Consider the following 14,477-nt stretch of genomic DNA (forward strand, 5'->3'; position numbering starts at 1 on the left):
AGATAAGTTTTTATTTTTTGTTTTAAACTACTTTTGGTTTTAATTGAGACTTTTTGTTGGTTTGACAATGATTTCTACTTTTAAACTAAAGTGTGGTTTTGTTTTCTCCATGGATTCTGAGTAGTTTTCTTCATCGTTCTTCTTAAGATGATATGTATTTAAGTGTTAGATAGAAATTGTGTAGAATATTGATCTTTAATGTTAGAAAAAATTGTGATGATTTAAATGCATGTACTTCATTGACTTCTTGATTTGGCCAATCCAGAAATTAAAATTTGATGTGAGAACATGTAAGAACCAGGCTGGTATTGTCTCTGTCAACAATTGGAAAGAATCACATGAGATTGTATGAATGAGAAATTAGTTCATATGATTGAGTGCAAATAAATAGAAAAATATTCATTGAAGGGTGTAGATTTGTGGGACTTTAAAGTGACAAGTTAAAGCCCCCAACTTGGTTTACTGTTTTAGGTTCTGATAGAAGATGTTATCCCCCAGGTGGAGGGAATTGAGGGAACTCTAGAGTGAGAGCTAGTATCTTCCCTGCCTAGCAGGTCTTCAGAACTATTCAAACTTTAAATTATCTAATGTTTTTTATATCATCTCTAGTATGGGTAAGGAATATTATTGTTTCTATCTGGCACAACACAATATGCATACTTCCATAATAGAATTCCTATACTTATTACTAATTCATGATAAGGAGAAAGATATTTTCATATTTAGTGCTTTCCTTCTACAAAAACTCATGTTATCTTTTTAAGTTTGTACTGTTTTTGTCAAAATATTAAGATTACCAAAAATATTTAAACTTTTTTTACTGCAAAAATGTCTTCAGTTTGAATAATTATCTTTTTGAACATAAAAATTTTCCTAAAAGTGCATATTGCATATCTTCTATGTGGGTTTGATATTCAAGTCTTAATCAAAAAGTCCTATATTACTTGATAACGATACATATACTTACGTAGTATCCAAATATATATAAATTAAAAGTTAAATTTTAATTTTTTTTAGGATCAAGCTTTTGGTTTTGTTGTAAAATAAGGAAATATATGTGAAAATTATAATCATAATTATTGTTATATTATTGCATATAAGCAGTTATCTCGGATCATGTTTTTTCTGGTTCCATTGTCGGGACTTGAACCCGGGTCTCTCGGGTGAGAGCTGGTTATCCTAATGAACTACACTTCAACGGAATAAAATGTTTTGGAGAGTCGAGTGAGAATTGTGATGTGATGTGTTTTCATGTTTTGGACTTGAATATGATGTGTGAATTGTTTATAATTGTGTTTTGGACAACTCAAGTTATATACTGTTGCATATAAGTAGTTATCGAAGATCAAGTTTTTCTGGTTTCGTTGTCAGGATTTGAACTCGGGTCTCTCAGGTGAGAGCCGAGTATCCTAACCAACAAGACTACAATGGAATAACATAATTTAGACAGTCGAGTGAGAATTGTGATGTGATTTGTTTTCATGTTTTGTGACTCTCACAAATATCTCAAAAATTTGCAATATCTCTGGTCACTTCAAATTTATTATATTTCTTCTACAAAAACTCAAGTTATCTTTTTAAGTTTGTACTATTTTTATCAAAATATTAAAACTACAAAAAAATATTTAAACTTTCTTTACTGCGAAAATGTCTTTAGTTTAAATAATTATCCTTTAAAAAAAAAAGAAAAGTTTTCCAAAAAGTGCATATTGCATATCTTCCTTGTGGGTTCGATATTCAGATTTTAATAAAAAAGTCTTATATTACTTAATAATAATACGTATACTTGCATAGTATCCCAATATATATATATATATATATATATATATATATATATAACTTAAAAGTACTTACGTCAGCATATGCTAAGTGGTACAAAGGAATCATTGGCTGACTTAAAATGAGCTCCTCATAGCAAAAGGCGGCCTGCTTGTACCTGAGAATGGGATGTTGCTCAGAGATGCACTTCGCCTAATTATGTACAATAAAGCTATTGTCAGGACCTTACATCTGAATTGAAATATATAGTTCAGCGAGTTCTCTCCAAGCATCATGATCCGCCATAAATCTATAAAAAGAATACAGCATCTAGTACAAATTTGTCTCAAAACCTAATAAAATGGATTTCTACCATAAAATATTTATATGAGAAACCAAACGAGAAGGATAGCTACCATTAATAGTTCTAGATGCATCAGCAAAAACCAAAAAAATAAATTTCCTTACATCTCCAGATAGTTATTAAGATATTCCGCTGCGGCAGCTGAATTTCCTTGTGCCTTTGCTATAGCCACCTTCCTCTTAAGAATTACCTGGACCGGAGCACAAAATATTTCATTCACCAAATCATTCAAATAATGCACAAAAAATGTTAGATCTTTACATCATTAATTAAGAAAGAAGACAATAAAACAACTCTCAATAATGTTGCACATGTTTCAATCAGGCTTAAAAAAATTCTTTTCTATTATGGCAGCTTTATACCAGCAACTGAAGCTTCAAGCATACTATAAGGTGATTGCAAAAAAAATTTAAGATTATTTGGCTATATGCAATGAAGGGTAGAAAATGTGCCTGTTAGATGAATTGATAAAATTAAAGTTAGATGACAAAAAAAAAACACAAAAGGGTAGACCTAAAATTACATAACTGTAAGTAATTCAAAAAAAAAATTATGAATAAAAGGTTTAACAACTCAGAAAATGACGATGAAAATTCAAAATACCAGCCATAAATAGTTGGGATAAGGCCAATAATGAAGATGATAAAGCTGCAAGCATAATATAATCTCATGCGAAGCTTTAGCATACCATCATCTTTTCTTGATTAAATGTAACTAATTATTTCAAAGCTACTCAATACAACATCCATCCTCTAGAACAATTAGTGTAATGCAAGCAACTCAAAGAATTCTAAACATGGAAAGCAAGACAAAAATGTCAATCAGTACAAAACAACCCATCATGCTACCTAGACTAGACTTAATACAAGCTGTGAAACATTAGGCTTAAGGCCATGTCAAACTGAACAGACTTCTCCATAACGAAAGATGTAAATAAGCCACATTTGAGCATATTTTGTTCAGCTAGCCACTTCAAGCAAACAAGCCAAATTTTTTTTTCTATGTATTGCTCAGTTAACTTAATAAACAAATATGAGTATATACACTCTCCACATATGTATTTATATGCACACATATACACATATACATTTAATTTCTTTTTTAAAAGGGATGTCAAAAAAGCCCATATTGAACTTAAGCTAATGTAGACCATCATGCAAATTTTGAAGGACCCATTGCAAGATCAAGATTGAGTGCTGCTAAGATATTGTCATCAATTAACCATCAATAAATTCTTGATACGAAGCTCAAAGAAAAATAATAAAAATACGCAAATAACTCAATTTAGTCAAAACATTTATAATTTCAAAATTTAATTATAATTTTCATATGGTACATTTTGGAATTATTTTTCCTTTATTTTAACAATGTTTTGGTGATTTTTTTTTTTTTTTGGGAGTGGGGGGGGGGGGGGGGAGGTTCTTAATTGGGAGGAATTGAAGTATTCCGTTCAATTTCCTTGTTTGTTTCCCAATATTTTAACTTCTTGCCCTTATTTTTTAATATTGTAAATAGTAGAATATGCTGTAATAATCCAAGTACTGAGGGAATGAATAAAAAAAAGTTTCAATACTAAAAAAGGAAAAAAAAAGTGACATCTCTAGAATTGAGAGCATGGGGCTAACTCCCTCCACTTAGTATTTTCCTTGGTGAAAGATCTAGCAATACGACACAAGATCACACTGGGGGACCAATCACAGAAAGCCAACTAGGGAAGCAAAAGGGGGGCTATTCAATGACAAGGGCATAGGAGTAGAAGTCCAGTAACGATGACAAGTTAATATTTGCCTTTTTTTTTATATATGTAAGTAATGTTGTATGAGAACTATACGACAGTAATTTGTAGTCTCTGAACATTTAGTTTTTTAAAAAAAATTTGAGATTCAAAATTTATATGTTGAACGGTAAAAAATCAAAATTTTGATGTTTAAAGATACAATTTTCATTAGAACGTGATTACTGGATTTGAATTTTAATAAAAGTATTTCCCACATCTTTAGTTGAACTTCACTCATTGGAGGTGGCACTTATACTTGTGTAATCACCTCTCTTATCCATCTCTTTCGTGTAATATGAATTTGCATGGATGTGGACACTACAGATAATTTCTGAAAAGAACAAAGCAATAAAGAAGTGGGTGTCATTAAAAATAATAGATTTGATTCTAATAAAGAGAAGCTTTGTGCCTAAGGCTGTTAACAATCTAATTTCTAGCCGAGCTTGGATCAACTCAAAAAAAATTTGATTCAAAATTTTGACTCGTAGCTCAACCCGTTTATTTCAATCTGACCTCAAAACGCGGCAAAATTCAAATGAATTTTCAAGTGATTAACGATTTTCGAGCTAAATTTGCTAACCCTAATCTCACTAGGGCAGTTAACGATTCAATTTGGAGCCGAGCTTGGGTGGGCTTGAAAAAAATTCAATCCAAAATTTTGGCTAATAGCTCGATTTGTTTATTTCGATCCAATCACGATCCGAGCCAAAATTCGAATGAATTTTTGAGCGATTAACAATCTTCGAGCTAAATTCACGGCCCTGTTTAGCGTCAAACCTCCACTTAAGGAGATTTATTGATCTCTCCAACCCCTACACTTGGATTAAACCTAATTATTTATTGCTACAGAACTCGTTCCCTATCCTACCACTATCATTGCATACCAATTCCCTAAAAAATTTCTTACAAAACCAGAATTATAAGTTATTTGAATGTCGGCAGCCATGAGCTGTTTTAATAAGATCTAGAAAATTTAAACATCATAAACCACCTAGAAAATTTTGAAACACTCCAGAGTCAAATAGAAAAATTACCCCATCATTAAAAATATTTTCAGCCATTGGCCTATCCCTCCACTAAAGCCCTACTTTGTAAGTTTGAGAGCAACTCAAATCCTACCACTGGATCCAAAATTTTGACGAGTAAGAAGGTAAACCCACATTGCCAACCCCAATTGCATGCAAATCAAATCCAACCATTCCCTTATTAAAGCATATATACCCCTTCTAACAACTTTTAGGTTCCCCACAAGCCAAACTGAACCACCAATCAAATCTAGCCCATGGGCATCTATGCTATTAATAACAGGCTGCCTCTACAAATCAAACCAAGCCAATTATCTTGTAACTTTTCATTAACCAAAGCTTACTAAAGTGATCTCAAGTAGTGGGGGAGTGCAACACTACAATATAAAACCTTGATCTGCAGTACAGCCAACCCTTGATAAAATCTGGAACTTAATTAAATTGATTGCTTTAAATCAATAACTTTGGAATCACACTTAGTGCCACTTTCAAATTTTTATTCGCAATTATTTAAAGGCTGTTATTTTTTAAATCAATCTCAAACTCATTTTTTCATAATCAAATCTGAGAAAAATAAATTGCATATTAAAACTTTAGTTGAGTAAATGAACATCTTTGAGGGCCTTGTCGCTAAGACAATATCTTGACTAAGAATAACAACTGGCCAATAAATTTGTCATTGGTCTTATAATAGAAATTAGAAACGAGGTTGAGCTCCATGATCCATAGGCCTAACAAGATGCTTTCAATTATGTTTTGCTCCTCAAAATAAAAAATATAAAAAAAAGACATATGAATAGGGGTGTAAATGAGCCGAACATGTTCGGCTCATTTATATTTCGAGCTCAAAATGTCTGTTCGTGTTTGGCTCGTTTTCTTAGCGAGTCGAACACAAGTTGTTCACGACCAAAGACTCGTTTTGACAACCCAAATCACGTAGTCGTAAGATGTTAAGGGCTGGGACAAAATTTAAAAATTATTATTTACATTAAAACATCATTTGAATCTAATTTAATAATTTTTGTTCTATTTTTTTAATTAATACCTCTTTAATTGATTATATTAATACCTTTAATTGATTATAAATCTTTGTAGCCTTGTAGTCAATTAATTTTTTTTAAAATAATACCCTTCAATATATATAATTGATGAGCAGAATTTCGAGCCAGAACGAGCCGAACACTAACGAACAAATCTTTGTTCGTGTTCGGCTTGTTAACTTAGCGAACGAGCCGAACACGAGTTGTTCTCCAACGAGTCGTTTTGATAGCCCTACATATGAAATTCACATGCATACTAGATCAAAGGGCCAAATTTAAACACTTCAAAACCAAATGTTTATTTTTAGCCCTAGCCCATCATCATCTAATGCCCCAACTAGCAAAATTACTAGTGAACCTACTTCAAAGAACACTAGAGACATGATTTGCTTTAAGTGCCCTAAAAGGGAACAAATACATCAAACAATGCAAAACATGACTCATGTTCTTAAATGAAGTAGAGGAATGATGATTAGAATGATTAATAAGTTTGTGATGCACCACATTATCCAATGAGAACATTGGAAAATCCCATTGACAATTATGTAGGCGTCTTAAGATGTGTCCATAGCTAACAATGAAGGTTAGAAGAGAGAAAATAATTTTACAATGTATGTCATGTGCACTGAGAAGAGATAGGGTTGATGATTAAAGAGGACAGTACCATAAATGTGATATCCACATAGATTCTTAAAGACTAATCTCAAATCAGAATCTTATTCAGAATCATTCTATACGAGCTGAGTAAATCACACTTCTTTACCTATCATATCTAGATATCTAACACCATCAAAATGGGTAGTTATGAAGATCAGCCATAGTGCGATCTCCTTCCTATGAAATACATGTCATATTCTACCACACAAATCATGGCTATATGATATGTAATACAATATGGTTAAGAAAAAACAAACATATTCAAACTCAAAAGGATGAATATCCTTTTTTTCATATAAAGCCATAAAAAAAGCACCATCTCTTCCAAATAAACCCAGCCTAAGCTAAGCCATAAGAAAATGCTAAGCTTCAATTTATAGTTATTTTTCACAGCATAATATTAGAAAAAAAAATTTTAAACTTCTAAAAGCCACACAACTCACCCTTCAAACTTAAACATCAGAATAGAACAAGTAGAATTTAATAGCTTGATGAATTAATTTTTTTGTCTTACTTCTTTTTGTATCCGACATATGAGGAAAGTTATCTATGATTCAAATGAGCACCACATACCTGCTATAACTTTAGATTAGTTATTTGAGTTTAAAGATTAGACCAATGATGATCCAATAGATGAGTTATTACCAGAGAAGGATATTCACCATACTATAGATTTGATCCTTAATTCACAAATCCTAAAATTATCAGATTCTAAGATAAAACTGAAGGAGCATAGTGAATTGAAATATAAGTCCTTGTATAGTAACTATGCTAAAACAAAGACGAATGGTAAATGAAAAATGTGTGCGGATAATGAAGCAATACATAACATCATCATTAAATCAAAATTTTCAATCTCACTAACAACTTCTCAAAGATAAATTTGGAATGTGAACAATATCTGTTGAAATATTGGAGTGGTATAGCATCTCTTATTGATACAAAAAGGGGCATATAAGCCCAATTACAAGAGGCACTCAGAAAGAAATAAAAATAGGCTAAGGAAAATAGGAAAGAAATAAAAACAGAATTAGGAGAAATAGGAAAGCAAATAACAACAAACAAAAGAAAATCTGCATATTTTCTAATACTCCCCCTCAAGTTGAAGCATAAATGTCAATCATGTTCAACTTGGATTTGAAGTCATCGAACAATGGCGAAGAAGGTTCTTTGTGAGGATATCCGTTAGTTGACCACTGGAGGGCACAAATAAAATACAAATTTTCTCGGACTCAAGTTCTTCCTTGATGAAGTGTTTGTCAATCTCGACATGTTTGCTACGATCATGCTAGACCGAGTTGTGGGCAACGCTAATGGCGGCCGTATTATCACAAAACAATTGCAGAGGGTCGGAGGTCGGCATACTTAGTTGGCGGAGCATGATGCGTAACAAGAGAGTCTGATAGATCCTCAAGAACATAGATCGGAATTCAGCTTCAGCACAGCTCCGGGCAAACACCAATTGTTTTTTTGTTTTTTCATGTGACAATATTTCCCCACACAAATGATCAGTACCCGGAGGTAGATCGTCAATCATTGACTGATCCAACCAAACAGCATATGTACAAACAACAACAAAAAGAGATGTATGGCACGAGAAAAACAAACCTGATCCGGGTGTGTCTTTTAAATAGTGGAGAATCTACTGGACAGCGTGGAGATGGTGCTCATAGGGGTCATGCATGAATTGACTTACTATACCAACTGCATGGCATATGTCAGGGCATGTATGGATGAGGTAAATGAGTTTACACACAAGGCGCTAATAGTGAGTCTTGTTAATAATAACTACACTGGGAACATCAGATAATTTTTCATTAGGATCCATTAAGATAGCCACCAGTTTGCATAGAAGCAAATTATTCTCAGTTAGCAGGTTAATCACATATTTGCGCTTAGACAGGCAAATGCCCCGAGATGACCGAACAATTTTCATGTCTAAGAAATATTTGAGGGATCCCAAGTCCTTCATTTCAAAGAACGTAGCTAGAATGTCTTTCAAAGACTTCAATGTCGGTAGATCATTTCCTGTAAGTGCAATATCATTGACATAGGTGAAAAGAATAGCGATCTGGACATTGAATAAATGTTGAAAGAAGAGTGTGATCTGATTGAGCCTGAGTAAAATCATAACCCACTACTACATTTGTGAACTTGCCAAACCAAGTCAGTTGTGATTACTTTAGTCCATAGGACTTTCACAACTAACACACTCACCATAGGGAGGCAATAAAGTTAAAGCCATGGGAAGAAGCATGTACACTTCTGTAAGATATTCGTTCAAGATCATATTCTTGACATCGAGCTGGAATAAGGGTCAATCCAGATTCACCGCAAGAGATAGTAAGACCCGAATGGTGATCAACTCCGCAAGAGATAGTAAGACCCGAATAATGATCAACTTGGCCACCGGAGCAAATGTCTCATCACAATCAACTCCGTAAGTCTGAGTATCCTTTGGCGACCAATCGTGCCTTGTTCGTTTAAAGGAGCCATTTGAGTTGAACTTGATGTTAAAAATTCATCAGCATCCCATTGCTTTCTTAACCCGAGGAATATCTAAGACGTTCCATGTAAGGTTCCGCTGAAGAACATTGATCTTCTCAATTACTGCAGTATTCTAGGCTGGATCCTCAGGTGAAGCCTCAATGGTAGTTGGGATCTGATGATCCGTCAGGGCAGTAATAAAGGCTCTGTAGGTCGGCAATAAACTGCGAGATATTTTTCTTTGGAATAGAGAGAGCATGTCTAAGTGCATACCTTACTAGAAGAACTCACCTCCTCATTTGGAGTAAAAGTGTCGAAGATGTCACTAAGAGTGGATTCAAGATTTTGCAAGAAGGTAGCGAGCTCCAGAGTAGGGGCATTGGGACGAGTGCGCCGAGTGTAGACAAGGAGAGTGGGAGGACATGTTGGAACAATGGGAACCAAAAATTCCTCAATTGCAGGAACAAGAGGGGCATTCATTGGAGTAGAATAAGAACTAGTGTCCAGGAACTCTAGCTCACCCTCACTTGAGGTCGAGTTAGGAAAATATTGAACACTTTCAAAAAAGGAGACATCAACATAAACATTGAATTTGTTTGTGATAGGATCAATACACCGATGTCTTTTTTAGTAGCGAAGTACCCTAGGAAGACATTTTATGGATCTAAAATAAGTTCACTCTGAGTGGGATCGGTGTTCTGAACAAAGGTCGCGCACCAAAATATTTTGGGATCTAAAGTGGAGAAGATTCGATTGGCTGGAAAGCATGACAGTAAGGCGACTAAGAGAGTTCAGAAGTTGTGAATTTTAAAGGGGACTATTTATGAGATAGGTAGCAGTCAATATGGCTTCATTCCAAAAATATTTTGGAACATATTGAAACATAATGAGGCGAGCAATGTCGAAAAAATATCCATTTTTTTCTCTCAGCTATCCCATTTTATTGAGTGTTTGTACACGACATATGGTGTAGGATGCCCTTAACAAGAATTCACCTAAAATATAACTAAAAAAGTCACGACCATTACTGGCCCGAAAGACCTGAATTAGAGTTTTGAATTAGGTCAAAATGAAGATGTACAATTTTTGGAAAGTGATAGAAGCTTCCAATTTATCTTTTAAACTATAAACCCACGTCACCAAGTGTGGTCATCAATCAAAGTAAGAAATCACCGTTTATTGATGTAACTGAAAGTAAGAAATGGTCCTCATATATCACTATGAATGAGTGAAAAGGAGCGAAAGACGTGTGTAGGTTGGGCAATAAATCCTATGATGTTTGGATAACTAACATGTCTCACACTTGAAACTAGAAATACTTTGATTAAAAAAACATCAATGGATACATATGTTTTAAATATTAGAACTAGAATAACTCAAACAATAATGAAACAACATAATGGGGCATTTAGTGACTCGAGATAGACTACAACTACTGAGTGGTATGTACTCATTCTTTGTACTTTTCTCTTGAAAGTAGCTGAGTCCAACTACAAGCTTTGCAGTTCAAATCATCCTCCCCAAACGACAATCCTGCAAGACACAAACATCAAGAGAGAAATGAGCAATGCAATCAATGTCATATGTCAACTTATTAACAGATATTGTGGCACCTAAATCAATCATCCACGAACTAGAGTAGAAAAAACACATGATGGCCATAAGGACAATACTTTGACGGACATGTGAGGTCGACAAGCCACAAGAGAACTAATTGGATCCAAGTAGATGATTTAGCGCTCCATCAAACGTTTCAAAGAGTCGGAGGATTCCAGAATGTTCTGGATAAAAGCCAGTTGAACTGTGGTAGACTCTGATGTCATAGTAAGAGCCTTTGTAGCAGAGGAGGTTTATATGCCGGTTTTCATGAAGTTTCCAACACTTGTCACGAGTGTGGTTGAGTTTGTAACAGTAATCACAAGTGAGGTGACTTGCCTGAGAGGACTAAGCACTATTAGAGACCAAGGCGGGTGATTCGATTGAAGGGGTGGAAGTGCCAAGCATGACAAGTCTCTGCTTCTCTTCGCAGGCAATCTTGGTGAAAGCAGCTCAAGGGAAAAAAAAAGGAACCCGACCAAGAATATAGCCACATTCTTCATCAAGTTCTTTATTGAGACTGCCAGAAATTAGAATATGCGATCCTTTTCTACAATTTTATGAAAGAGAGAAAAGTCATCGGAGAGACCTAAGTGTAAACGTAGTAAAGGTTGCATTTCATCCATAGTACCACCAGGTCATTGCAGTACCGGGTCACAGTCATTGATCTCTATCGTGCCTCTCGAATATTCTTAGATACCTCATAGAGTTGGCCAGAGTTTCCTACATCCGAGTAAGTATCACGGACTGCCATCCAGAGGGCACTATATTAACGGTCAATCGACAATTTCATGGCGTTGATCAGCCACTATAAGGCCATAAAGCTCTCCATTTCCCAAGCTCCATATGTCAGGTCAGTCTTTAGAGGCTCACATATCATGCCTTGTAAGTTAAACGAATTTCCCGCTTCCTTTGATGAATAAGGACACCACAGAATGGAGTGGTATGTATGTAAAGCTTTCTAAACATATGCATCCACCGATGAGCCAAAAAAAAGGATTGAACACATATGGATAATATGAGGGACGAGTCTACATAAAAAATTTGGTGGATAAGTTTTTATAGACTATTGTAGAAAGTTAATGTCATTCAATTTGTGAGATGCAATCAAGAAGTTCGTGTTGGTTTCTGGTCCTCCGGTCTGCATGGGAACCGAGGTTGGAGTCGAATCTACAGTGGAATTAAGAACACTTTCTAAGGATGGCTTAGTGCTGGAGGAGTCTGCCATAATTCCAATTGAGCCAAAAGAAATTTGGTTGAGATTTCGAGACAGTCAGATTTCAGCTTGTAGGTCACCGGCTGCAGGGGACATCAAGGGAAGGTCGGCGGTTGCAGACTTCAGTTGGAAGGGCTGACGGCTAGGAGTTCCTGCGGGAGACTCTGCAGGAAAGGCGGGTGGTGGCTGGGATCTAGGATCCCAACTCAGATACCATATTGAAATATTGGAGTAGAGCAACATATCCTATTAATAGAAAAAGGGGTACATAAGGCTAATTACAAGAGGCACTGTTGACCTCATTTTTGAGGTCATTTCTTTTTCTAGGATCCTAGGATCTAGCTTTACGAGTTCTTTTACGAGTTCCTATTGACCATCTTAGAAAACTAAAATTGAGACCCACCCTTTTAGAAGTTCTAACCACTTTCTATTTTTCTTTGATGTCTAACATTTATGGCACAAGACCATCGTCTTATGAACAAGCGGTTATGGGCTATTTTGTGAAGACTCAAGGGAAAAGCTCCTAATAGAACTCCAAGCCTTAAGAAAACATCGTCACGACTTTTTTGTCACATACGCACACCAAATGTACAAAATTCACTGAGTTGCACGAAATCGAACTTCAATTAAGCTCAGAGGAGGGGTCAAAATGCGAACTTCTCCGGATGGCCTCCGACGACAAATTGGATTGCGCCAACGCGTCTGGGACACTAATTTTAGTAGGAAATGACACTCATATTGCCATATTTTCGACACGAGAAAAATTGGCACGTAAATCGATGAGTTTGTCAAAACGACTTCCGGTGGCGAAACAGATCATGCCAGCGCGTTCAGAACGTCAGAATTACCCAGAAAGGAAATCCATATTCAATATGTCACAACACAAATTAAAATTTTATTTTTCAAAATATTAAATATTTCCTTTTATATAAATATCCTTAAATTATAATTATATTATAACCTAACTCACTCGCTTAAACCCGATTTAAAAAAAAAAACCCTCCATTCGATCGAGCGCAACTCGGCTCGTCTCTCTCGCATTCGTGCCCTAGATCCACGATCCACGATCCACGACTCTCCTTGCCAATCTCGCTCGCGACTATCTTCTCGCGGCATTTCTCTGTCGATTCCCCTACGCGGCTCGTCTCCTCGAGTTCTTCTCGACCGAGCAATCCTCCAACTGCGAAATTCCACCTGGCCGACCCTTCTCCTTCTCGAGGCTATACGTTCTCCTCATTTATGATGTCATTCCCTTTTTCTTGCTCGATTGGTAGGCTAGGGCGGCAAACGATCGAGATTCCTTTCTCTTTTCTTTGCTTTTTGGCTTACGGTATGATTAGAGAGTTTTTGCGTCTTCTTTTGAGGTCCGACTGCTCGAGTAAGTAAAAAAAAAAAAAGAAAGGGAGAGTTCTTGAGAGAAGAAATTCCTAGAGGAGCTTGGCATTTTCTTTCTTCTTTTTTTTTTACGGTTAAAAAGTGGACTTAGTCTTTCTCTGTTGTTCGAACGAAAATTTTTCTTCATCTCTGTCGTTCGAAGGATTTACGGCTTGGGAAACTAGAAATCCGAGAAGAACTTTGGTGTGAGGCTTTTAAGAGAAATTTCTATGGTGTTTTCTTCAATCTTATTTTAGTGCTTTGCTTTAAGTCTACACTAAAGAGGTATTCTTCTCCTCTCCTCTATTTTTCACTATTTTGGATGGCATAAAAATATTTCCAGTTTTTTTTAAAAGCGTGAAGAAGCATGGTTTGTGTATGTTCAGTGATTTATGCATGAAATAGGATTTATGCATGAAATAGTCCTCTTGGACATCAAAATATAACATACCATGGTTGCTTTCTCTTCTTCTATGCTTAAGACATTTGGTATACATGATAAATGAAAGCATTGGAAGATTAGTCTAGAAATGCATTTTTTATTTCTTTATAAATGTCTATGGAAAAGCATGTTTGAGGGCTGCCTCTATTACTTTGGTTGCTTGAAATATTTGGAAGTATGAAATATTTCTTAATACTGGAAATTATATTTAAGAGCTTATCTTAGCTTAATTTGTTGCCCTCCATTGTTGGAACATATGCTGAAATATTTCTTAATACTGGAAATTATATTTGAGGGCTTATCTTAGCTTAATTTGTTGCCCTCCGTTGTTGGAACATATGCTGAAATATTTCTTAATGCTGGAAATTATATTTGGGGCTTATATTGCTTCTTTTATTGCCCCGGTTGTCGGATTTGTATCTCATTATAAACTTTTGATGAAGGATGTGATTAAATTATTTTTTACATATGTATGTTTTTCTAGAAAACTCGGGAATTACTTCTTCCATTAATTAGTATTTCTTCTTTTATGAAATATAAAAAGTTTATATAATTTCATTTTGAACAAAGTATGGGATTGATATAAATTTAATTCAATAGGAGTTTGGAAATGCGCAAAATTGACATTTGGAAAGGATATCCTCTTCGGGATTGATCCGATCATTTTCCTTTTAACGAATTTAAATGTTTTAGACCGATACATTCATGAGTTTTATTGATTTCACTTGGTTTTAAAAAAAA

At 35.1% G+C, this 14,477-nt stretch overlaps 1 protein-coding gene across 1 annotated transcript in view; it reads right to left on the reverse strand.

Moving 5' to 3' along the window:
- Nucleotides 1–14,477, reverse strand: part of LOC110035720 (ER membrane protein complex subunit 2-A-like) — a 67,102-nt gene that overhangs the window by 4,584 nt on the left and 48,041 nt on the right. The window contains exons 5-7 of the mRNA XM_020739999.1: nucleotides 2,227–2,312; nucleotides 2,009–2,068; nucleotides 1,855–1,936 (exon numbers count right to left, since the gene is read on the reverse strand). Of these exons, the coding sequence (XP_020595658.1) occupies nucleotides 1,855–1,936; nucleotides 2,009–2,068; nucleotides 2,227–2,312 (228 nt within the window). The remainder of the gene's footprint in view (nucleotides 1–1,854; nucleotides 1,937–2,008; nucleotides 2,069–2,226; nucleotides 2,313–14,477) is intronic.

This window comes from Phalaenopsis equestris, unplaced genomic scaffold, assembly GCF_001263595.1.
Source record: "Phalaenopsis equestris unplaced genomic scaffold, ASM126359v1 Scaffold199359, whole genome shotgun sequence".
Classification (NCBI taxonomy): Eukaryota; Viridiplantae; Streptophyta; class Magnoliopsida; order Asparagales; family Orchidaceae; genus Phalaenopsis; species Phalaenopsis equestris.